This window comes from Zootoca vivipara, chromosome 2, assembly GCF_963506605.1.
Source record: "Zootoca vivipara chromosome 2, rZooViv1.1, whole genome shotgun sequence".
NCBI classification, from domain to species: Eukaryota; Metazoa; Chordata; class Lepidosauria; order Squamata; family Lacertidae; genus Zootoca; species Zootoca vivipara.
Window position 1 is genome coordinate 57,069,058 of NC_083277.1, and position 25,316 is coordinate 57,094,373.

Consider the following 25,316-nt stretch of genomic DNA (forward strand, 5'->3'; position numbering starts at 1 on the left):
TTCCAAACAGCTATTTGGGTCTTTACAAACGAAACATTAAAAAAGTCTGCGCTTGATGGTGTGCAAGTAGGCCAGGCTCTGCCGTGCTGGTAGGTTGGGTATTTGTAAGGGGTGAAGAAAGACTTTACAACCCCTAGTTAGTAAATATCCCTCACACCTCCCAGACGATCTGCAGGGAGGTTTGACAATGGGCAGAAATGGTGGCTGAAAACCACAAAGCAAGGGTTATTGAAATTCCTGACTTGTTCTTTATAGCAATAAGTCACCATCTTTGGGGGGAGTGGATCTGTTGCACAAGATCTCCAGCTTTAACTGCATGACCTGGGATTTGTGCCAGTACAGGGTATGACTATCCCACAGCACAACGGCAGCACTTGGGAAGCACCCTCTCCTGAACAAGGTGTCTGATTGCTGGCCAAGCCATGCCACATCCCACTGGAGGCTTCCCTTTGCTACACGCACCCCTCCTTTCATACTCACCCTTCACATTTGGGTTAGGAAGGAGAGGGGGCCTGGTAGGGGAAGGGCAAATTTGGGCATGGGCTTTCCATTGTTAACCCTTACCTTGCACGATTTTAAGGAGAGACTTTCAACCTATGATTCACTTAACTGGGTCCTCTGGTGGACACCTGCACTGGGCATTCTAGAAGAGGAAGGAAAGGCCATGCCACATTAAGACGGCATCTGTCTATCTACAGGGGGCCTCCAGAACCCAGATCTGAGAATAGCGGGGGATCTGCAGCATGCGCGTCTTCCCAGCACACACATCAGAGCGGCACGTGCGGTTTTAGGTAACCCGGGGGTCTCCCCCAACCCAAGCCTTTTCTGCTTTCTTGAGGCTTTGCTGTGCTGCTGCTCACCAAGACAAGAGCCTAGGAATAGATTTCCTCTTGCGTCTGTGTGCGTTAGGGTGGCGGAGGTGGGGGAAGCAGGCTATGAATCAAGGCCTAGGTTCCAGGGACTATTCTTGGCTCGGGAAGCGAGGAGGGAGACATCACGTCTTTCTCTTAGGGGGGCTGGGAGGGACCAGGCCTCGGAGGTGCTTTTGCCGGACTTTCCCTGCTGCCTGGCGTTCTCCCCACCTCTGCGCCCCCCGCTTTGGCCCTGACGTGCCGAGGCTACAGTCGTGACGTCGGAAGGAGAGGGAGAAGCCCGCCCGGATCGGAAAGGAAAGCGAGGGAGCCAAGCAAATCCCGGCAGGAAATTCCAACGAGGAGGAAAAAAAAAAAAAGCAAGCAAGCAAAGGAGCCCCCAAGATCAGCGAGCCCCAGGCACTGCTGCCACTGCTGTTTGGCGCTAGTTAGGTCCCCCTCCCGGCAACCCACCGCACCCCACTCCGGACGGCCTTGGAGTCCCGGGGTTTCTCCCAGGAAAGACTCGCGCGCCTTCCCCACGAGGCTGCAAGCCCCCCGAAGTGGGCAGGAAGAGGCTGGCGAGGGCCACCGCCGCCGGAGGGAGGAGCCAGAGGGCGGGGCCGGCAGAGCAAGCGAGGGAGCGAGTGAGGCAGGAGCTGGAGAGAGAAGAAAGAAGAAAGGAAGAGACGCGCGAGCGCTTGCGGCGGAGTAGACAAAGGGAGAGCCCGGCACCGCCCGCGTGGAGCTGCCGCGTCGGGCAATGGGCAAGGCGAGAGGCAGCCCACACGCCTGACGCCCCGCTCTCCTGGCCGCGCCTGCCTCAGCCCCAGCCCCGCTCCACCCCACACCGAAGCTGAAGGGGATGGCTCTGCCGGCTTCCCGAGATGGGGCTCCTGCGGGCGATCCCTGATCTCGACGCTGGAAGTGACGGTGAGAACGAAAAAGGCGAGAGACCCTGTTGGGAGTCACCGGGGGCCCATCGAGGCGGCGGCGGCAGCACCAGCGACCTGCCAACCGAGGCTCCTCTGTGCTTAGCTAGCTGCCTGTCTCCTGCTCTCTTCTCCCCCACCCCTCAGCTGCCCACAACTGGTGGAAGGGCCCCGGCTGGCCGCCCCTTCCCCACGTGCAGCTACCCCTTAAGGTGCCAGCAGATAGGAGGACTGATGGTCTGCTCGCCCCCAAGCGAGCGGGGCGACCCCAGGAAAGACCCTCCGGGGTTGCAGCTTCGGCGCCTCCTGTTGCTTGGGGACCTGGGGGCTTGGCATAGCTGGGGGACGTGGCGGCATCACCCGGCGCTGGCAATGGACTTGCTAGGAGGCGGTTGGCAGGTTGGGGAAGGAACGCGGGGGGGGGGGGCAGGAGAGAAGTCCTGCGCGCTCTCGCCTGCCTGGGTTGAGCGCGCACCCATCTCTGCGTTGTGGGGTGTGCGTGCGTGCGTTTGGTGTGTCTGTGCGCGCGCAAAAGCCGCCTCTTCGCAGCGCCAGCTTGGTAGGTGGATTCAGCTCAGGATCGGTGCCTCTCATGTTGGCTGGAGCTGCTGTGTTTTGCGGGGTAGAGTGGATGGCGGCGGGACGAGCTGCTGCCCCAGCATCGATAATGGGCACTCCCACGGTAGAGACGCTATTCGGAGAGGTGGGAAGCATCTTAAGCTACTGTAAGCACCGGAGATCCTCATGCCCCAAGACGGGGGGAGAGTCGGAGGGCCTTGCATAGGCCCACTGGGTTTCCCGGAATGCAAGCAGTGGCAGAAGGTTGCTTTAGTGTTTTGAGTGGGCAGGGTTAATCGGCCTTCTAAAAAAACAAAACAGACAAATGCCCCCCCCAATCCTTCGAGAGAAGGAGGCACCACAGCTCAGTTGAGAGATCAGGCCACGGTCCTTGTTCCCCAGTTATTCTTGCTCTGATACTAATTTCTGTGCCCCACCAAAACACTGGGCCAAGGAACTTTGGCTACTGTCAGTCTGCGAAGGCAACACTGAGCCAGATCAGTGGTCTGATTTTAGTATAAGGCAGCTTCCTTTGAGTGACAGGCAGTGGCTAAAAAGATGTCAGTCTGTTAAACTTGACCTCCAGGGTTTAATTTATGCCCGGGCTCAGCCCTGGAATTTGCTTTCTAGGCTGCATCTTGATCCTGGACCATAAGTTGGAAAAGCAGGACACCATTAACCTTTGCAGGCTGCCTCGCGTGGTCACGATCAGGAGTCAGGACTTTTAGGGCAACCTGTAAAGCTTATCAGGCAGGAGACAGCAGAAATTAAGTGCCCCTGAAAGCCATAGTGGTTCCTGGATGCCCACTTTAGGAGTGGATGCATGCCTGGCTGTGGATTGCCAGAGGGTCAGATGGACATGCTCAGTGGTCTGTTTGACTTCATGTGTATCAGCTTTAATTTAAATTAAGGCTGGGAGCTTCTGTAGTGGTGGCTAGGTAGGAAAATGTCTTTGTAAGAAGTGCTTGCATTGAATCTGAGGTGCCTTCTGTGCTATCAGAGAAAATAATTGAGAGCTTGTTCAGTTTCCCATTCAGTGTGGACACACACACACACACAAACTGCTGCATAGGAATGTATGTAACCTACTTGTGCACAAGGGCTATTGGTGTCATCTGCATGGATGAGCAAAGCTGGTGTGCAAGAAGAAGCTACAGCCTGTCACAGTCCTGGTAGGGACATATATTACCTGTAAAGGCACCCTATCTTCAGAAGCCAACATGTGTCCTGAGCATATGTCTGAAGATGAACGGGGAAGGGCAGGCCTCATGACCACAAATGGTGGATCTGACGTTGGAGAGGCAAGGAAGCCCAGTGCTCCAGAATCACCAGAGGTCTCTGTTCTGGATGGATGGCAGCCTGTGCTTTTAAGGTGGACTAGTCCTTTTGATGCAATGCTCCTTCCTCCCAACCCCCACCCCTCCAGCAGCCGCAGCCAACACAGCACACCAGTCATCTCAGTGTCCCGTAGATGCCAGCCTTGCACGAGGCCAGATTCATGCTGTGGAGGAGTCCTTGCCAAGGTGCTGCTAAGTCTTTACTTTGACATTTATTGTCGTGATTTGAGGCTGGGATCTGCATTGCCCAGCACAGGCGTAGCTGTTCTTTCCTATTTGAGGAGGAGGGGAGGTACTGGAGTCTCTGGGAGCTGTGCACAGGCCCTGTTGCAATTCCCTCCCACATCGCCAGTTGCAATGCTTTCTATGCAGAAACCCTTAATAACACACTGAGGTGCATGTATCCATACCCATCCTCATCTTATTAGGGACTTCTAAAAACACACACAGAAAGGATATTTATTAGGTAGAATCATAGAATCATAGAGTTGGAAGAGACCACAAGGGCCATCCAGTCCAACCCCCTGCCAAGCAGGAAACACCATCAAAGCATTCTTGACATATGCCTGTGAAGCCTCTGCTTAAAGACCTCCAAAGAAGGAGACTCCACCACACTCCTTGGTAGCAAATTCCACTGCCGAACAGCTCTTACTGTCAGGAAGTTCTTCCTAATGTTTAGGTGGAATCTTCTTTCTTGTAGTTTGAATTCATTGCTCCGTGTCCGCTTCTCTGGAGCAGCAGAAAACAACCTTTCTCCCTCCTCTATATGACATCCTTTTATATATTTGAACATGGCTATCATATCACCCCTTAACCTTCTCTTCTCCAGGCTAAACATACCCAGCTCCCTAAGCCGTTCCTCATAAGGCATCGTTTCCAGGCCTTTGACCATTTTGGTTGCCCTCTTCTGGACACGTTCCAGCTTGTCAGTATCCTTCTTGAACTGTGGTGCCCAGAACTGGACACAGTACTCCAGGTGAGGTCTGACCAGAGCAGAATAGAGTGGTACTATTACTTCCCTTGATCTAGATGCTATACCCCTATTGATGCAGCCCTGAATTGCATTGGCTTTTTTAGCTGCTGCATCACACTGTTGACTCATGTCAAGTTTGTGGTCTACCAAGACTCCTAGATCCTTTTCACATGTACTGCTCTCAAGCCGGGTGTCTCCCATCCTGCATTTGTGCCTTTCATTTTTTTTGCCCAAGTGTAGTACTTTACATTTCTCCTTGTTAAAATTCATCTTGTTTGCTTTGGCCCAGTTGTCTAATCTGTTAAGGTCATTTTGAAGTGTGATCCTGTCCTCTGGGGTATTAGCCACCCCTCCCAATTTGGTGTCGTCTGCAAACTTGCTCAGGATGCTCTCAAGCCCATCATCCAAGTCATTGGATGATGAGCTACATTTGGAAGAAGGTAAAGATGAGCTACATTTGGAAGAACCATCCTGGCCTTCTCTGCTGGAATGCATGATTTTTATTTGGTATCTTAAACAGGATGTTAAGGCCACTGGTGGTGGCATTGCCTTGAGAATACCTTGGCACTGAGGACCATGGGCTCAATAAGACAGGGTCATTTAGTAGGTTCACTTGGAACACAAGTAGATCCCTGCTGGATCAGACCAGAGGCCTATCAACTCTAGCTTCCTGTTCTCACAGTAGCCACCCAGTTGCTTTTGGGAAGCTCACAAGCTGGACATCAGGGCAATGCCCGCTGTTGCCTCCCAGCAGAGGCATATATTGGTCACTGGTTTATGGCCACCTATAACTAGAGCTTTTTTTGTCCTGCAGGTGTATGAATATTGCACTGGTCTCTGCTGGGATTATACTGTTCTCATGTACAGCAGAATATTCAGGGAGATCTAGGCAGCTCTGTGACCTCTTCCTTCTGGCCAGCAACCAGCAATCTCACTGAGTACCAAGGTTGTCCCAGGTGGAGGTCTGGCACTGCAACCTTGTCTTTGTTACAGAGTTCTCTGTGCTCTGCATTTAGAAAGTGTCTGCAATTCTATACTTCTTCGGAAGCAGGGTGTGTGTGTGTGTGTATGTTTTTGTTAATTCTAGGAAAGCTGAATCTTTGTACAATTATGCAAATCAAAGCAAGCACCCGGTTGAGCCAAAATTGGATAAGATGAGGTAGGCTCTCTCAGCTGGCATATTTTGAGGTACCATCAAGGGGAACCAAATTGTCAGTGGTTTTCTTATTGCCGTTTTTCTTTTTTTAGATCTCTCGGGAGATTTTTGGGTCATTTTGCATTATACTTTCTTCTAACCAATGGGAAGGTGCAGAGAGCTGTGCACAACCCTGTAAATCTTCTCCCTGGCAACTGAATATCTTGTTCATCTCCCACTGTGGCTTTTGAAATTTCATGGATTCCCCCCCCCCTTCTATTCATTACATTTATGCCCCTGCTTTACTCCGCGTTACTCAGGGCCACATACCTTGCCCCTCTGCTATTTTTTCTTCACAACAACCCGTGGGCTAGGCTAGGCTATTGATAGGCTACTAGTAATTGAATAGTAATTGAACCAAGATCACTCAGCGAGTTTCATGACTGAGCGTAGATTTGAACCCTGATTTCTCTGGTCCTATCCCAGTACTCTAACCAATTAACCAGTCTATCATGACACATTGCTTAACCTTACAAGCCTGCCTTCACAGCAATAAAGGTTAGAAACATACTTTAAACATAAAATCTGGTCTTCCCGGAAAGCTGAATTCAGTGCCTATTAACAAATTTCACCCTTGTACGTGATCATTTGCAGCCTTTTTGTGGGCATTTAGTAAATGTCAGCTTGCTGTTGACCTAATCATGCTGAAATTTTGTAGTTCCTTAGAAAATCCTGTTTTTAATTAGCAGATTTTGGGGAAGCGTAAACCAGGAGGAGCAGGGGGGGGCAGGGAGAGCTTGACTTCATCTTGGCAATCTCCCTTGTTGCTGCCATATTGGCAGCTGCAAAGTTGTTCTTCCTGGGCTTGTTTTAGCTCAATCACACTTCCTTGATGGAGCCACCAACTGGGACAAGTGCATTCAAAGAAGGGACAAAGGACATTCCCACTCAACCCATGTTTCACGGGCTGCTTCATTTCCTGTGTGGATTCAGCCACCCACCTGCTTTCCCAGTAACACTTCCTTTTCTCTTCTAACTTGTGGCCACCACTTCTGAATGTAAACTTGACAGTCTTAATGTAGTCGAAACAAAATTTAAAAAATTCCTTCTAGTAGCACCTTAGAGACCAGCTAAGTTTGTCATTGGCATGAGCTTTCGTGCGCATGCACACTTCTTCAGATACACGAAGTATATCTGAAGAATGCACACAAGAATGCATGCACATGAAAGCTCATACCAATGACAAACTTAGTTGGTCTCTAAGGTGCTACTAGAAGGAATTTTTTTATGTTGTTTTGACTATGTCAGACCAACACAGCTACCTGCCTGTAACTAGTCTTAATGTAATGTGTGTTTTTAATAATGGGCCTGCACATAAATACCAGTAAGTAGAAAGGCTTACTTATGTGCCTTGTCAAAGATTCAGAAGGCCTATAGCTCAAGGGAATATATAGTTTAGTTTAGCCCTGGCTGAGTCCCAGATGGAATATTTTGGGGCTACTGCCTTAGACTATGGATAAGAACAAAGGAAAGGATCCAGACAAGCACCACACAGGTGGCAAAAGAGTCCATTCAAACCCAAAACTTTATTATAGGGCCATTATGAGGAAGACGTAAAGCAGTGGTCAACTGTATTGACATTTCAGGCATTTTCTGTGATTGGCTGGCCTGTGGTATCTCTTTTGACTAAATAGTATAATGCTTACTGGTATTGATTTGCACCTGCCTTATGATGTATGGCAGACAGGTGGAAGGTAAACAGCAGCCTACTCAGGCCAGGGTCCATTTCTGACAGACCACTCAGTGCTTGTTGACTGATGGGCTTCTTACAAAGAACACTTGACCTTGATCTGACCTGATGTGAAGCAAGAGACCAGATCCAGGAACACAGCTTAGTTGCTAGCTGTTAATCCTAACTATTAATGGCTGCTAATCATGCACTCTGAGTCTGGCTCTGTACATTTAAAACACATGGGTTGGCAGCTGACAGGGACTCTCAGTAATGTGGAGATCCCCACAAGGCTGAAGCTCAGCCCACTTCTTAAGTTTTAGCGGCTGGGTTTGGGCTCTGATAACAAGGCTGGCTTAGCATAAGCAATAATAAAAGCTTGCAGGCTTATCTCTTAATGCCTTGATACAGTGGGGAATACCCTCTCAGCTGTGTTTGAGGTGACAGTGAGATACTTAAAGGCTCCCCAGTAAGGGGAAATGGAGTTGTTCCTCAGTACAGAGTTCCTCAGAAAGGTCTAATCCCAAATAGGTCCTGTTAACATTTGGGGAAGCTTTGATGACATTTTGAAAGGCCATTCTATGAACGGTGCTTACAGAGATTCCAAAGTTAAATAGGGTGCACACTAGCCCAAAGTGGGCAACAACAGGCAGGCCTCTCTACCTGGCCCTTGGTTGCACCCTCGCTACCTAGGCCACGCCCCCTGCTGCCCTGTTCTGCAGCCTCCTCAAGTGTGTTTGCTTGGGTGGGAATGTGGAATACCTCTTGCTGCGTCTGTGCCTGGCTTCTGCCTGCCTACAGTAGAATGCAGACTAAGTGTACAAAGGCAAGACTCAGATCATAGCCTCGCCCACTTTTGCCTCTGGCCCCACCCACCTCATGCATGCCACCTCCTGCCTTAGCCTCATGCGTAGCATGTGCCAAGGACTAAGGTGTGCCCAGTGACAGCATCCCCACAGCTTGTGATCTGCTGCAGTATACATCCAGGAGGAATTCTCCCTCTGGAGTGATTGTGATTTCCTGAAATGGGGTTCTAGGATCAGTCCATTTATGAAATATCCTGGGAATCATACTTCCTTGCCTTAGATTATGGTGGTGTAGCTACTGGCAAGGATCAGAACTAACAAGCAATGAACTAAGCAGGCAGGAGGAGGGTGGAGATGTAGCTGATGGTGGGGCCTTTACCTGATGCAAGTGTCAAAGTTCAGTTTCAGCTCAGGGCGACCTGCTCCACACTTAGTGGTCCCTAAGCTGCATCAGAAACAGCTTTGATATGAATGGGAGGTTGTTGGTTGGCATCCATAACCTGGAGGTAGGGGGCAAGCGAAGGCAGAGAAGGAGGAATCAACACACATCTTGGCACTGGCGTGTGATGCGCCATGTGGAGAGCAGTCCCTTGAGGGGTGAAGCTGTGACATGTGTGGGCAGGAGACTTCTGCAATGATTTGTGGATGAGCAGAGGAGTGCTGTTGGGCTAGCAGTGCCATCAGGAGGAGAAGTGAGGTAGTGCTCTGGCACTTGTGCTTCGCTGTCTTCTCTCGACCTCTCCCGGTGCTTTTGTGCCCTGCTTCTTTTGTGAGTCCTCCCCTTCAATGCCACAGCAGCAGCAGGTCTGGAATTTGGGTTCGCTCCATCCCAGGCAGTTTATCACCTCGGTTGGAAATGGCCATGGTGATGGGGGCCCACAGCTTTGGTTGCAACATGTGCAAAGAGCATGCCTGAATGCCATAAGCCCAGCCTGGTCTGCGAGTGTTCAGTGCATGAATGAGAGTGGGCGCATGTGGTGGTGTGTGGGCAGTACTGTGGCTGCATGAAAGGGGGCACATGCCCACTTGGTAGTCACAGGCTTAGAGTGATGGACAGGGGATGGAGGCTGTACAATACACCCATTTAACCAAAAGCTTTCCTCCCCTCTACTTTGCAGTTGCAACTGGAGGGAAGCCAAGCCAAGCCGCAGGCTTGTATGTCCACGGGGAAGGCAGTGTTTGCAGTCAGGGTCTCTAAGCTCTACACTCCTCCATTGGACCACCAGTGGCTTGTGCTCTTGTTAGCTGGGGAAGGGCTTAGAGCAGGCAGGGTGGGTTCTGCAAAATAGCGCTTGTCTGTCGCCTCCTACAATCAATGGTATTGTCTGTCTGTTTGCAGGGAGCGAGCTCCTGTCGGAAGTGCTGTTGGCCCTGCAAAGCCCCAAGCCAGCGATGGGAAGAAGTTGGGCCGGGTGCTGGTGTTACTGGTCGTGTTACCCCAAGTATCCAAGAACTCGGGCGTTTGAAGAAGAGAGCAGAGGCCGTGCCCATGAGCCTTCCCAGCACTCTCCTTTCCTCCCTTGGGCTCCTTTAGGAGCCAGAACTTCCCCCTCTCTGTGAAAGGCTCAAGCCTGCCACCCCCGGTCTCCGGCCAACCTCTTCCATGGCAGCAGTTGCAGAGCACTTCTAGGAGGCCGCATAACTCACAAGGGGCTGAGCTGCTGCAGACCCTGCTTCCCGCTTCCACTGCCTTGACTGAAGCAGGGCCCTGTTGGTGGTGGCCCTGGATTGTACTGCAGCTGAAAGAGAGTACCCTGCACAATCTTTGGGGGAAAGGCGAAACTGGACGTACAAGGAGAGCAGAGGGGAGGCTTGTGATCCCATCAATATGACTGGGCAGCAAGGGAGGAAGCAGAACAGGCAAAGGCACCTGCAGAACTAAGCCTAGTCCCTGCCTCTTTGCAGAACACCCAAAAGTGGGGGAAAGAGAGAAGAGTCTCCTGCCCCCCCCAGCTGGAACTGAATCCTTGGCTTCAAAGCTCGTAGGGCAAAACCTCTGCCAGTCCTCCAGAGCGAAGATGGTGATGTCCCACGGCACCTACACCTTCCTCACCTGCTTTGCTGGCTTCTGGCTGATCTGGGGGCTCATTGTGTTGCTATGTTGCTTCTGCAGCTACCTGCGGCGGCGCATGAAGCGGCGGCAGGAGGAGCGGCTGCGAGAGCAGCACCTGCGCACCCTGGAGATGGAGCCCCTCCACTACGAAGGCTATGGGGGCCCTGCTTACGGGGGCTCCGGCTACGGGGGCGGGTACATCAGGAACCCACCGGGCATTGCGGTACCTCACCGACTCCGGATCGAGCCCCATCGCCCTCACCTCCCACCCCCGAGGCCCTGGAGCTGCAGGCATGGTAAGGGCACCCGAAGGGGACTGAGCCCACTCCTGGTGCAGAATACGGTCGCATTTGGGAGGAGCGCTGCTTCTGCAGGTGGGTAGCTGGCCGGCGAGAACAGAGGAAGTCAAGTCATTGGTCCATCTAGCATAGGTCAGGCTGCAGTGGCTGGCAGGGGCTCCCCAGGGTTTCACACAGGAGTCTCTCCCCTCCCTCTCTGGAGATGCTGGGGATTGAACCTGCAACCTTCTGCATGCAAGGCATATGCCCCACCACTGAGCTACAGTTAAGGGAGCCAAAGCTGCCTCCAGCAGGCTGAAAGGGTTCAGCCTTCAGACCGAGCTGCTACGGTATTCACCCAGAGCTTGCAAAGCTTCAGCTCCCTTAATGACAGCATCCAACAAAATATAAAGGAATGAAACAAAACATTGCTTTGGGCTGCCTTCAGAAGTCTTCTAAAAGTCAGATAGTTGTTTATTTCCTTGACATCTGACACTAGAGTCTTCCGCAGGGTGGGTGCCACTGCAGAAATGGCCCTCTCTCTGGTTCCCTGTTCACATCTCGCAGTGAGGGAACTGCCAGAAGGCCCTTAGAGCTAGACCTGTGTCTGGGCTGTATGATAGGGCTGCAGAAGCTCTTTTAGGTACGCAGGGCTGAAGTGCAGTGGCGGAGGAACCCTCTCCGGCACCCAGGGTGGCGCAGCCCATACGGAGTGTGCATATGTGGCACCCTGTGCATGTGCACTTCGTACGGGATGCCGCACATGCGCACTCCGTACGGGATGCTGCGTGAGCGGCATCCCATAGACTGTGCATGTGCGGCAACTGTACGGGATGCTGCACATGTGCAGTCTATACGGACTGCGTGCGCCCTCGACCGCTCTACAGCTGGGGGGAGTGAGAGGCCATCTTGCCACCCCTCCCAGAGTGGCACCCAGGGTGGCCCGCCCCCTCCACCACCACCCCATTCCTACGCCCCTGCTGAAGTGGGCAGGATCTCAGGAGGTTTATTTAAGGGGAAGGTGGGGTCAGAATGCCCATTCCGTGTATCCAAAGTCTTGCACCATCCCCGATCCCATTTGCTTGCCTGTGAAGTGTAGGTCTGTGGTTGTAGCCAGCTCTTGGGTTGTGATAATAGAGCTTAGGGTGTTTGTGTCTCTGTCTCTCCCCAAACCTTGCTCGGGACAGGGGAGCTTGTATTTTGTATGCCTGGGGGAAGAGAGCAAGCAATGGTGGGATGGCACGCTTAACTGTATCAGTTCCTTGCACTCGGTCACTGTGATTGCTTTGCTTGCAGAGCCAGATCCATCCAAGCCACCTTGCTACGAGGAAGCAGTGCTGATGGCTGAGCCGCCACCGCCTTACAGCGAAGTGCTGACGGACACGCGCGGCTTGTACCGCAAGATCACCACCCCCTTCCTGAGCCACGAGCAGCCGGAGAAGCAGGAGCAGCCGCCCAGCTACAAGCCCCTCTTCCTGGACCGGGGCTACAGCTCAGCGCTCCACCTGCCCAGCACAGCCAGCCGGGGCCCCACCTGCACCAACCTCTACTTGGAGGCTGAGCACTCGCAGCGCATCTTCCCCAGCTGGACAGACTCAGAATTCAGCGCCAGAGACAGCTATGAGCCAGGCCCCTGGCACCTGCCGGTCTCAATGCCTTTGTTTGGCAGGACTACGGCAGTTTAGCTGCGCCCTGGGTGGGACTGTGGCTGCTGCTGCTGCTGCACACAAGCTGGAGGATCCCAGCAGCCTGTTTGTTCCCTTGGTCTGTGGGAGCCACCAAGCCTCTCAGTCCGAGCCTTCCAGCCATGTCTGGGCCATGAGCCCTCGCAGTGCAAAGATCCACCCCCCCAGTTGCTCTTTGACCTCCTGGCCAGGGTGAGATTGGGGCTGGTCTCCCCATCTCGCCCACTTCCCTTTTTCTGGGCCCGCTACAGGCTCTGTTGGTGCTGACTGCAAGGGGGCCTTTGGGTTCGTTTCCTATTTTTTGTTTGTTACATTTTGAAAATAATAAAAGTTTGTGGAACCTGATTTATTACAAACCTGGTGCTGGGTGGTTGATGAGTGGGTGCCACGGAAATGGTGGCTGTGCTGTGCTTTTAAAGAGTCCCGTGTGCACTGTGGCAGGAAGTGAAGCAATCCCATTCCTAAATAATCCCACAGAATTAGGAGGATGGAGGCCTAGGCATGTTCCAGAAACACATTCCTTTGTTGGCAGCGACATCTAGTGGTGAGTTCTCCTGCTCAGGCTATGACTTCATGCAGGCAGGGCCCACCACAGACCACACAATGCCATGTTCAAAGTGTTCCAATTGCTTAAAATAATAATTCCTCTCAGCTTTCATACCCCTACCAAATCAAAGTACATTTTTGGCCCTTAAAAGCAGCTACTGAAAAAACTCTGAATAAGAGACCAGCCGTTTTGTGTCCGTGGAATATGCCCCCCCCCCCGCCGGTGGTCTTGCGTTGCCTCATTAATCTCCCTCCCCCACCTTTGAAAGCAAAAGAAGGCACCCTGTACTACAAAGCCAGCTGCCCTGCTTGGAATCAATTTATTTATTAACATACATAAGCACATTGCTGTTACAGAATTTGTGCTTTCAAAAAAACAATTACTGTACGTGAGAGAAAGGAAACCAAGCATGGAATGAAAGAGGAAAGAGGGTGGGGAAAGAGGAAAGGGGTTTTTTTTTGGAGGGGGCGGGAAGAGCCCACCCAGAGTCTCCCCTTGTCCCAGGCTCTCAGGGCAAATAAAGGCCTAAGGAGAAGGGTCTGAAATGGGCTTATTTCTGAAACAAGAGGGGCATTTGGGCGCAGAACTCTGGAGGGTGGGGGGAACTTCCTTGCTGCTAGAGCCCAGAGATGGACGGGGCTCTCCTTTGCTTCCCTGGGTGCCTCAGGTGTGTGTTGGGGGGACCAAACAGAGAAGTGGGGGGATGGGAGCCAGAGCCTTGCCCACACAAGGGCCATTTTATTGCCATATTTTATTTTAAATTCGTGCAAAATACTCAAAACTCTGGGCAGAGTCTGAGAGGAGGAAGCGACCCTCCCCACCCACCCCCAAGAGCAGCACTCGCAGGAGATCAACCCAGATGGTATACATGGAATTGGGTGTGTGTGTCAGAAAATACCCAATGGGCAGAGGCAATTGGGAGGGGGAAGGAATTGCAGGGAAGCTACCAACAAAGAGGGGGACCAGGCAGATTTACACATTTCCTATTTGACAACATTAGAAAAACAGGGAGAGAAGAGAGAGAGAGAAAGAGAAAGAGAGCTGGAAAAAGTAACCCCGGAGTACCATGGAGAATATCCTGTCTGGCTGGGGCACAATCTTAGGCCCTGGACCGCAGGCCTACAATACGGAGCAAGCAGGCACCAGGCCTTCACTGCGGTTGCTCCAGGCTTGCACTCGCTGGGCTCGCTGGGTGCAGGATACAGGAGTCGGGCAGGGGAGCTGGCCTTAAACGCTGCCCCCAAAGTTCTCCTCGTCTTCTGGCACTGGGTCCGCATCCCAACAAGTGATATCAATCTCTGAGGGGGGAATCAAATGCATGACCCGTGAGGGAGGGTGGCTGGCTCTTTCCCCCCTTTGAAAAGGGTTGGTCCCCAAAGCCCGCTCTTCTAGGGGTCCCCATAAGAGGAAGCACAAAGGTGGATCTTCCCATCCTCTCTCCCACCTGCCCATCCATCCCTGATCCTCACCTGGGGGCTTATTGTAGAACACTGGAGGAGGAGCTTTAGCAGATGGTTCTTCTGATTGGTTAAAGTCTTCATCTTGTGATTGGCTGAAATAACCCTCGCTGGTCTGGAAGAGAAAAGCAAAACGTGGCATGTGCTGTGCTTTGGAAGGTGTCCCTATTCTTTCCTTCCCAGTTAACCCAGAGCAACAATCACTTTCTGGTTTTGTACTCTCAGACAACAAAGGCCTGAGGAGTAAACTGCTCAAGCTACCCATGAGCTAGCACGTGTGAAAGGGTCAAAAAGTGGTCAAAAAGTTCCATGCCTGTGGAACAGGCATGGTCTAAAGACTGCAGCAAGGTGCATATATTAAGTTGTTCACCATCATTCTTCTTCAACATTAATAAACAAATATTTTGTCTCTGTGTGTATAAATAAGACATGAAAGATGATGTGTCCTGAATAGGGAAGTTTTTAATGTTTGATGTTTTACTGTGCTTGGTGTTTTAATTTGTTGGAAGCCACCCAGGGTGGCTGGGGCAACCCAGTCTGTTGGGCAGCATATAAGTAACAAAATTATTATTATTATTATTATTATTATTATTATTATTATTATTATTATTATTATTCTCTAGTGGCAGGGCCCAAAGGAGACACACTTTGACTGAGCACACAGCGGCAAGCTGTGGTACCTCACGATCCTCTGGGCCCAGTTCTGATCTGCAAGGCAGGGCCAGGAACTTTCAGAAGCGCTCCCCAGGCCCTGCTGCCAGCCTGAGGGCCCCCCTCCTCACCTGCGTGCTTTCCTTTTGGGCTGTCTCTCCATTGGTGAGCAGCTGGGGCTCTTGGTGCACCCCGGAAGCTTCCTGCAGGGCGTGCTGGTAGCTGAGGGTCATCTGGTGCAGCCCCTCGATGGCAATGATGCTGGCCGGCTCTTCGTCCTGCTCAGCGTCGCAGAAGGTGGCCGGGGGCTCGGGCAGGTCGTTGAAGTTCAACAGGTTATCTTCCATGAGGCTGGCGGAGGGCGGGGGCTCCACTGCCCCTGGAGGGGCATCCACCTCGACCAGCATGGGCGCGGCGGCGGGAGGCCCATCATGAAGGTCCCACGGGGCTGGGGTGGGGGGCCCGCCACCCTGGAGCTCCCAGGCGTCAGGAGGGGTGGGCTCGGCAGCGGCGCTGTCGTTCTGCCACAGGTCAAGGATGTTCTCTGATGGCGGGGCGGGGGGCTGGGAGAAGCCAAAGGCCTCGCCCAGATCCAGGGCACCTTCGCTCTGCATGGGCAGAGGGGCTGCTGGGAACAGAGGCTCTTCTTTGGGAGGCGGGGCATCTGGGAACAGAGGCTCGTCTTTGGGCTCTGGAAACACCAGGTCTTCCGTGGGGCCAGCCCCGCCTTGCTGCGGCTCTGCCCAGTCCGCTGCCTGCCAGGCTGTTGCCCCCACAGGGGGCTCCTCGGCCTTCTCCACCGGAGGCTCCACGCTGGCAGGGGCCCAGCTCATTGCGGATGCCACCGCTGTCTCGTCGCTGCTGGGGCTGGAGGAGTCTGCAGCAGGGAGGAAGCGAGAGAGGAGGTTCCTCAGCAGACCTGGAGGGAGGGAGTCCACAGCCTGAGGACCCGGGAGAGGGGCAAGCCATAGGGGCGAGGGGGCTGCTCGTACCTTTCAATGGACCCTGCTGCGTTACCTCATCCAGGGCCCGCTCAATCTGCTCCCCAATAGGCGTCGAGGCTGTGCTGGAGTCGCAGGGGCTACTGGCGGAGGCAGAGACCTTTCTGTGTGTTTCCGACTGGCTGCCTGTGAAGGAGCCACACGGGCACTCAGGTGGGGAGCCCACAAGTCAAAGGCCATGACACCCCCCTAGCCACAGGGCCCACCAGCTGCGCTCCCAAGCACGCAGGGCAGCTTCGTTTGAACAACAGCAACGGCAACAAGGCATCAAGATCCGACTCCTCCTGAAATGTGTCATTTCCCCAACTTACCCAGTCGACAAAATTAACTGGCTGCCCTTAAGCGACCCCAATCCTATAGCAAGTTAGATGCTTTTGCTGACAAATGTGCTGGAAACTGAAGGAGTGAAGAAGGAAAAAAAAGCCCTCTTTTGCGGTGGGTGGAGGCAGAACTCTTGTGTCATGTACAACCATGGGGGCTCTGAAGTTCTCTATGTTAAATGGCACTTAAAATTAGGAATGAGGAAACCGTGGCTCTTCCAGCTCCCATTGTCCACAGCCATCATGGCCAACGGTCAGGAATGATGGGAGTTGTAATCCAGCAACACTGGGAGGCCAGTTTCGCCACCCCCTCCTTTATAGAATAGGACGTGTCCTCCCCTTTTTACTATCTTTGGAAGCAGAGTCTACAGGAAAAAACAACACCACTCCCCACTGCAAACATCAGGTGCAGGGACAACTTTAGAAGGTCATCTGTGTCCCAGACTTAGTATTCCCATCCCCAACCCAGATCGCCTAGTATATCCATCCTACACCCTGGTTCAGAGATATCCCCTGTTCTGCTGCAGTGCAACTGGTCCAGCAGAAACATGCCCCCCTGCAGGATGGTGTGTGTGTTTATGTGTGCCTGTGTGCATACTGTTTGTCTCTCTGTGTGTGTATATGTGTGTGTGGTTCATCTTCTGTTTGCATAGATTTAGGCTCCCCCTTTTCTAATCTGGGGAAACGGATGCTCTGTTCTACAGTCACAATTGGCCTAACTAGTTTTCATTTGAGGCTTTCTGTTCACTGCCTCCACCCTGCCTATAGGGCATCAATACACTGGCCTGCAAATCCATGCTTGGATTTACGGTGTAGCTACTGATGTTGAGAAGTCCCTGTTGCGACCTACCTAACCGAAGCTGTTTTTTTTAAAAGGTGAATGGGTGAGGGCATAGATGTGGGGCGCCAAAGGGGAAGTTTTCATCTTATATACAAAGCCAGCCCTCCTGAGGGTGGTCCCTCTCCACTCTTCTGGGGCTACACTCCTGCCATGCAGTGAGCACGAGAGAGAGCAGGCCGCACCCTGAGTCTTCCCTGGTCCAGTCTGTGGGGCCAGTGTTTCTCGGACACTCATGGACTCTTAGTCCTTCCTTTCAGAGATGCCTGCGGAGTGAGATTGGACGTGGCCAAAGGTAGAAGGTGCGGGGGGTGGGGTTGGCAAGGCCCCCAAAGCAGTTGCCTCCCCAACCGACTCCCCAAAGCCCGGTCGGGGCCTGGCTACCTACATGGGAAGAAGGAGGAGAGGTTTGGTGTGCGGTGGCAAGAGATATAGGGGAAGGGAGTCCGTGGAGGGGAGGAGGAGGAGGAGGAGGAGAAGGAAGGCGGCCCACTGTCAGGTGTCTTTATGAAAGGACAGTGCAGACGACCTGCTGAGAGAAAGACAAGACAGACGGACGGAGACAGAGAAAGCAGAAGAGAATGATCAGTCTCCCCTCCAGCTGCCCGCTCCATCTCCCGCCCGCCCCCCTGCTCATGCCACTGGGCAAGCAAGGCCCACGTGAGGGGCTGTGGAGGCAGGGGAAGACTGTGAGGGAGGTGGGTCTCTGCAGAGGCAAGGAGGAGGGTGGGAGGAGGCTCCTGGGGGCAGCAGTGCAGGGTGGGAGGCTGGGGAAAAGCAAAGGCAGCGGCTGGGGGTGGGGGTGGGTCACGAGGGCCAGGCTAGAGCAGGGTGGAGGGGACAGGATGGCATCAGGAAGGCTGGGCGGTGCAAGAAAGTGAAGCGGGAGAGAAAGAGGAAGCTTGGAGGCAGGATACGCAAGTGGTGCTGGGGAAGACGAGTTCATGCCAAGGTCCCTACGTCAACAGGCAACCTGGTCCCCAGTAGAGAGCTGACACAAACTATCAAACAGAAGTGTGAACCCAAAGGCGTAATGCAGAGGGCTCCAGAGAGCAGAGTTCATGCCTTAGCCCTGAGGCAGGGATAGTCACGACTCCTCCATCCTCTGCAGTGGGCAGCCCAAGGAGCCAGAAGAAGCCACAGCAGAGGTGCAAAGGAGTTCTCCAGCATGAACCACCCGTGGAGGCTGCTGCAAACAAAGCATCGAGTCTCTGCGCTTCTTGCCAAAACAATGCCTGGAGGTTCTGCGACCTACTCAGGTCTCGCGGGCAGTACAAAACTCACAAAGAGCCAAGGAAGTGTGTCCTAAGCAGCAGCCAGGAATTGGGGTGAGAGAGAGTACAAGAGAAAATCTCACCCGCTGCTGCTGCCCCTGCTTTATTTTTGTCCGGTTCCTTCCATAGGGAAACCTGTGGCCTCCCAGACAATATCAGGCTACATATCCCATCCCTTCTGATCATCAGCCACGCTGGCTGAGGCTGAAGGAGCCCAACACCTCCCGGAGGGCCACAGGTTCTCCCTCCTGGCTACAGAGACACAGACTCGCTTGATGCAATGGAAACTGTGGCAGGATTGTTTACACTGGCTTATTCCTAGCGTCCCTCTGCTCACCTGCCCACCCCAGCAGTACCATTCTTCAGACAGCACTGTCAAGGGCAGAAACAGGCTGCTAGGCCTGAGCAAGGCTGGCCAATTCTATAAATAACACTGAGAGCTCCTGCTGCCTAGCTAACACCAGACCCACTTGTATACTGGGATGATGCAACTGTGGTGATGGAGGACCACTTTGCTGCATCATGGACACCACTTGGAAACTTCCCAGAAGGGAAGCCAATTGTCTGCCGGATCCAGGCACCGTGAAAGCAGGGTGTGGTGATGACGGGCTGCCAATACAGACTTAGCCCAGAATGGAACGTTTTCTACATCAATGACTACATGTGAAATGATCTTTTGCTTCCACGATAAATTCTCAAAGGGTGAGAGGTTCACTATCACATCCTCAAAGACAGATGATCCCCCAGACCCTGTCTTGAAAATCAAGCTATGCTAGGTTTGATCCACAGTTGGCATCAGCAGCAACCCCTGATCCAGGAGCGATATTGTGAGCCTTGTGCAAGAGAAAGGCCACAGATGTCTCACTCTAAGCCCCATGTGCTAGATAATGACTTAGTATAAACCTGAAGATCTCATTTCTACTGTTCTCCAAAACTGGCAAAACTGTTGCCGTTTTGGACAACGAAATAGATATGAACTAGAGAATATATATCCATCCATCCAACAACAACACCCAATCAAATTATTGGACGCAAAACTTGGTTATATGTAATATGAAAGGACATACGTCTTTTGTTATAGTTAGGCATTTGCTACTTTTCAGGCTTTCATAGGATGCTGGCTGTTTTTCTGATGGTGAGACTCAGCAGCAGGGAATCTCTCTTCTCTGCACCTCATTCTGTGTTCAACTGACCTCTGGTCATGTTTTTGAGGTTTTTGCACTTTGCTTTTGCTTCCTTAAACAAGGAACTTAAAACAATGCTCGTATCATCCGTAGCAGAAATTCCCAAGTGTCTAGATGCTCCCACTGCCTTGCCCTGAGATGTGTACTGCCCCGCCTTCCATTCAAAACCAAAACCAGGTTGCTGAAATTTCCCTACCCGCTTCCCCACCAACCCTCATTCCCCCATTTTCTGTACTCCCTGCCTGAAGCAGCGTTGGTGAGGGCTCTCTACCTGTTCTGTTGATGGGCGGGGGTGTCTCTGAACTGGCCGAAGCCACTCGCTCTTGCTGCCTGAAGAACTCGCGGGGGTTCTCGGCCCTCTGAGCAATGATGGCAGCCGCCTCCTGTCAGGATGCGAGGGTAAGAGGCGAGAGAGGATGGTCAAGGGCAGCCTAGTCCACAGGCCTACACAGACCCCGTCATAAACCCAGCCCGGACCCCCTCACACCCAGCGCCGCCCCTCCCCATGCAGTTGCCAGGGCAACAGTGACAAAACATGATACGTGCCACACACAAACAGTGTTCCTGACCCGATGCCCCCTCCCCACCCCCCCCACCCCAACAGCAACAGCAATGGCACACAGTGACGGGAAAAAAAGAAAAATGACAGCACCACAATCTGTCTTCCTCTTCTGACAAAATGGAACATGTATGTAAGCAAAGGAGGAGAGACGAGGACAGCCGGGATCCCGCCTTGCTCCCCAGAGAGAGAACTGATGCCCAGCCTTGCTTAAGCACAGACTTCCGCTCATCAACAGCACACTCCAGCTTCTCCACAGGACAACAGTCGCCAGAATTGAAGGCCTCCCCCTCCCCGCCAAAACTCTCCACACACAAACACGACAACCCTCATGCAGCAACAGCCCTGTAGGGTGCCTGGAGGTCCTGCTGCCTACACAACGCATGCTGTGCCCCGGGGCCGCACTCACCTCCACCTCTGACTCAGACTTTTTGGGCTGCTGCCTGTCTTCGTCGTCCTCCTGCTCCCCCTAGGGAGAGAGGTCAGCGTCAGCCCCAGGGCACCTCAACCACACCAGAAGACCCTACATTTGTCTGTCTGTCTGTTTGCTTGCTTTACTGTTATTCTCCTGACCTAGCATAAAGCTGGAGAGAGGAAGAGCTCTTGGGCAGCAAGGCGTCCTCACCCTGGCTGCAGAGTGGGTCCCCAATGTCACCAGCCAGCCTTGGTGCTGAATCCCTACCTCTGCCAACCTCCTTGGGGGAGCCAGTGGCACAACTGGGCAATCCTCCCCCAAGCTCTTGAAGCATCACTTACAAAGATGGACTGCTCCTTCAACCGCTGCTTGGCTTCCTCCGCCTCCAGGGTCTGCTGCTTCCGCCTGGTGGGAAGGGAAAGGAGGAGAAGGAGAAGAAGGAGGAAAAGAAGGCTTGAGAGATCCCAGGACTGGAATGCAGGGGCCTGGGCAGGACAGACTGCAGGCGGACTTGGCTTTCCAAAATTTAACATTAATAATAATAATAATAATAATAATAATAATAATAATAATAATAATACCCCACCCTTCCTCACAAAGCAGCAGGAAGCAGCCAAACAGTCAAAAGATAGCCTTATCCATTCAGGAACCATGGAGAACCATCTGACCTCCAGCTTTATTCCAAACTTGTGTACATTTGAAATTTTCTGTTGCACCCTCACTTAATCCTTTTTATGCACCATTTCCCCATTAGCTCTTATTTCAAAGCCTCTTAAATCATTTTCACTGGTCTCTAGAGCCCACTCTAAAGCTTGCTCTGTGCCTATTTTGCCAGCAACCAGGAAAATCTCTTGGGCGCCTCTAGATAGCATGGCCTTTTTTTTGTTTCCTTCGGGTATTTTCTGCAACGTGTCTTTGATGCAATAATAACGCATTAGCCGTGGATTTACACTGGACCGTCCACACATCATTCCGCTTTATTAGTTGTTTGGCAGTGCTACTGCATTATTGCCATCAGGAGGGGCACCCTTTTGCTATAGCACAACCAAAGCAGGACAACCCACCCATCCCGGAAGTTGCAGGATTTCAGCAGGAAGCGATGGGGCATGCACCAGCTGGAAATGAAGCAGCATGTCCACCTCTGAACTTTCTCAGGCCCAAACAACATTGAAAGCGGGATCACATGTAGCTGCCCTGATACCATCTTGAGGTCAGATCATCATGATTGTGTGATAAAAAGGATGTTTGGGGCGGCTATTATGCCTTGTGTTCTGGGAGCTGCCCTGCCTCCTCTGTAACTCCATGTTTTGCAAGTGTGTCCAGTTGCAAATCACATCCAGTTTCTGCCTCCCACCTTTAAATGGTTATCTTCTGAGCTTCCTTTCTTAGGTGTTACACTTTACATGTTCGCCTATTGCATTCCATATCTTGTCCGCTCACCAAGGTGTTCCAATTTCTTATCCTACCATTTGGCATTCTGTCTTCTGCCTGTTCACCTACCTAGGAACCACTGTTGTGTATGAGAGTGACGGCGTGTTTGTACTCTTAATCCAGCCTACCATAGCTCTTCGGATATAAACCACAACATGAGAAAATATGCACAAATATGTCCTACCCAGGCTGGGTCCAGTCTATATCTCTATTAAAATTTCATCACTGCCACTTATGCAAATGCAAAATGATTTAAGTGCTTCACTTCAGAGACCGTCATCATTCAGCAGTTATGAAACAGCACTGCCATCCGAGACACACAGCTCTCCAAAGAGCTGCAGGAGTCCTGATAAACCTAGGAAATCACAGAACGGGGACTGTTTATTGCACACGTGGAATATGAAACCATTAAAGCCACATTGGCTACTGTTGCATGGTTCCTTCTGCCCCCAAATGAATATGCAGGAGGTGGCAAAGACCTATAATTTCTGATGTTTCTTCAATCTATTCTGGAGGACACAGGGCAAGTGGTATGGCTTTGACCAAAGCAGCCAATCCTTCTGTCATCAGAAGTAGTAAACATTCTTCTGCCCGGACACTGAGGTCCAGCGCCGAGGGCCTTCTGGCGGTTCCCTCGCTGCGAGAAGCCAAGTTGCAGAGGGCCTTCTCGGTAGTGGCACCCACCCTGTGGAACACCCTCCCACCAGATGTCAAAGAGAAAAACAACTACCAGACTTTTCGAAGACATCTGAAGGCAGCCCTGTTTAGGGAAGCTTTTAATGTTTAACAGACTATTGTATTTTAATATTTTGTTGGAAGCCACCTAGAGTGGCTGGGGAAACCCAGACAGATGCATAGGGTATAAATAATAATTTGTTGTTGTTGTAAATTGAAAGCTTTGGATGAACCTACAACAAGAAGGGACAACTGGGAAAGGGCACTGTGCCAGGGTGCTGCTGTCCAGTGGCTTTCCCCCGCACTCGACTCCAGGGGAGAGCTCTTTCCAAACTCAACTGCTTAGACACCCCACCCCCACAATCTGCCATGAAATCCTCCCGAAGAACACACTCAGGCTTCTGCCAGGACTTTGGGGTCTCATCTACTCTGTGTGAAGTGCAAGACTGTGCTCCAACATAACATGGCAGAGAACAATCAGCAGCTGTGGGCAAGCCATTTTTCAGGGAGAATTGCCTGCCATTCATGGTCTTCAAAGAACCCCAAGATCCCATGAAACACAGCTTGAAAACCACTGGTATGGTGGAGAGGAAGTAGAATGTGGATTGGGGAGGTTCCAATCCCCACTCACCCATGAAGCGCTCTGAATGACTTTAGGTCAGCCGCTACCTCCCAGCTGAACCTACCTCCTAGGAATGTTTTGGAGGAAACAGCTATTACCAGCGCAATACATTCAGTAAACATGTGTATGGCTACACGAGCAATTAAATTCAAAACAGCAAGAGATGAGGCTGATATATACCTCCAACCGCACTAAATAATTATGGCGAGTTCAAGCAGACTCTCAGCACCATCAGTACTGGTGGCATAACATTCAGGAAGGACCGAGAGGCACTTAGGCCTATCCAAACAGAGGGAGGAGCAACAGGGCAGCCAATCAAACAGGGCCACTTTTGCTTCCAACAAGGAAGCAACGCGGAAGAGGCGCCCTTGTATGACCAATCCAAGAAAGGATGCCTCACCTTAGGAGAAGGGGGAATAACACAGACAACCACCCTGCTACACTATCATGAGTGGGAAGATGGATGGAAGACCTCATAACATCCCAAACCCAGCATGTGACACTGCTGGAATGTAGTGGACAACCAAACCCAACACTCCCTGCTGGATCAGGCCAAAGGCCCATCTAGTCCTGCATCTTGTTTTCACAGGGACCAACCAGATGCTGATGGGAACCCTGCAAGCAGGATTAGAGCACAAGAGCCCTCTCCCTCCCGTGGGATGAACCGATATTTGCCCAACCACCCGCATTGCCTCCTTGGCTCCCTTTGCACACGGACAACACCACGGCCAGACCCTCCCGGCCGCCCCTTGCCTGTGTTCCTCAATCTGCTCCTCGCGCTCCCGGTAGCGCTTCTCTCGCTCCTCCTGCTCCTGCCTCTCCTGCTCCATGCGCTCTTGCTCAAAACGCAGCCGCTCGTCCAGGGCCTTCTTCCGCTCCTCCTCCTTGCGCAGCTCCTCCTCTTTCTGCAAGGGACAGGAAAGAGGGAGAGGGTAGGTGCTGCACCTCACACAGAAGGGCCGGAACAGGGATGAAGGTAAGGAAAAACGTGTGTGTGTGTGTGTGTGTGTGTGAGAGAGAGAGAGAGAGAGAGAGAGAGAGAGAGAGAGAGAGGAGAGAGAGAGAGAGATGATAGATGATAGATAGATAGATAGATAGATAGATAGATAGATAGATAGATAGATAGTCATAGCTAATCACAGACTAGCTAATCACAGGGCTTCCTTGGTAAAGCCTCTCTACCTTGGCCTGCTCCCAGAACTGCTCCCGGTTGAGTCGCTTCATCTCCACAGCAGCATCAGTCTTCTGATAGGTGGTGCCCTGGAACAAAGAAATCAAATCAGGTCAGGAGAGAGAGATGTGTACAGTGGTACCTCGACACCCGAATGCCTCGACTTACAAAGGTTTCGACTTACAAAGTCAGCAAACCCGGAAGTATTTTCACCGCGCACGTGGTATGCGCATGCGCAGAAGCGCAAAATCGTGCTTCGCGCATGCGCAAAATGGACGCTTTGACATCCGAAGGTTTCGACTTACAAAGAGTGCCGCGAAACGGATCGCCTTCGTAAGTCGAGGTACCACTGTACATGTGTGAATGAGGACACACAGATAACAAGACAACTTGCCAGGTTCTCACTGCCCTGGTGTGTTTCACAATTCATTATAACAGCATGGGGGTAACTGACCAGAATATTCTTCAAGGAAGATTATAACATATACTAGAGGATTTGCAGTGCACCCATCGTAGCCAGTGAGGTTAATCTGAGGTGCGATTATTGCTAACTGAAACATCCACTCCACTGTAACCATCTTTCTTACCCTGCGTCAACAGCCTTCCCCAACCTGGTGCCCTCCAGATGGTGTTGGACTACAGCTCCCATCTTCCCCTAGTCCCTGGGCCATGCTGGCAGGGTCTGATGGGAGCTGTAGTCCAAATCTGGGGAAGGCTGCCCTATGTGCCCTAAGTAGAAACTGCTTTCAGCAGACCAGCCACACCCAAGCCCAGAAGTGGCTGGTGCTGCTTCTCTCCAGCAGGGGGAAAGGGGGCATGGCAAAGAAGGAGCAT

At 52.1% G+C, this 25,316-nt stretch overlaps 2 protein-coding genes across 5 annotated transcripts in view; one reads left to right on the forward strand and one right to left on the reverse strand.

Moving 5' to 3' along the window:
- Positions 1–462: 462 nt before the first annotated feature.
- Positions 463–12,682, forward strand: PRR7 (proline rich 7, synaptic). 3 transcript variants are annotated; one of them, XM_060271592.1, is made up of 3 exons: positions 463–1,784; positions 10,435–10,748; positions 11,949–12,682. In XM_060271592.1, the coding sequence occupies exons 2-3, from the start codon at positions 10,451–10,453 to the stop codon at positions 12,335–12,337; spliced, it is 687 nt and encodes a 228-aa protein (XP_060127575.1). In that variant the 5' UTR covers positions 463–1,784; positions 10,435–10,450; the 3' UTR covers positions 12,338–12,682. The 3 variants fall into 3 exon arrangements, with proteins under 3 accessions (XP_060127575.1, XP_034961752.1, XP_034961754.1); XM_035105861.2 differs by having other exon boundaries at positions 468–1,784; positions 9,661–10,748; XM_035105863.2 differs by having other exon boundaries at positions 471–1,784; positions 9,661–10,670.
- A 502-nt stretch (positions 12,683–13,184) lies between these two features.
- Positions 13,185–25,316, reverse strand: part of DBN1 (drebrin 1) — a 42,965-nt gene continuing 30,833 nt past the window's right edge. Inside the window, exons 6-15 of one of the 2 annotated variants that reach the window (XM_060271589.1) lie at positions 24,494–24,571; positions 24,065–24,216; positions 20,925–20,988; positions 20,578–20,637; positions 19,881–19,992; positions 17,540–17,680; positions 15,985–16,119; positions 15,124–15,869; positions 14,354–14,456; positions 13,185–14,182 (exon numbers count right to left, since the gene is read on the reverse strand). In XM_060271589.1, the coding sequence (XP_060127572.1) occupies positions 14,112–14,182; positions 14,354–14,456; positions 15,124–15,869; positions 15,985–16,119; positions 17,540–17,680; positions 19,881–19,992; positions 20,578–20,637; positions 20,925–20,988; positions 24,065–24,216; positions 24,494–24,571 (1,662 nt within the window). In that variant the 3' untranslated portion in view covers positions 13,185–14,111. The remainder of the gene's footprint in view (positions 14,183–14,353; positions 14,457–15,123; positions 15,870–15,984; positions 16,120–17,539; positions 17,681–19,880; positions 19,993–20,577; positions 20,638–20,924; positions 20,989–24,064; positions 24,217–24,493; positions 24,572–25,316) is intronic. The other variant, XM_035105859.2, reaches the window with a different exon arrangement.

Bases quoted from the DNA above. Each gene is read 5' to 3' on its own strand.
- PRR7 (XM_035105861.2), top strand. From the start codon at position 10,340: ATGGTGATGTCCCACGGCACCTACACCTTCCTCACCTGCTTTGCTGGC. The intron at 10,749-11,948 runs GTGGGTAGCTGG...CTTTGCTTGCAG, and splicing joins GAGGAGCGCTGCTTCTGCAG to AGCCAGATCCATCCAAGCCA.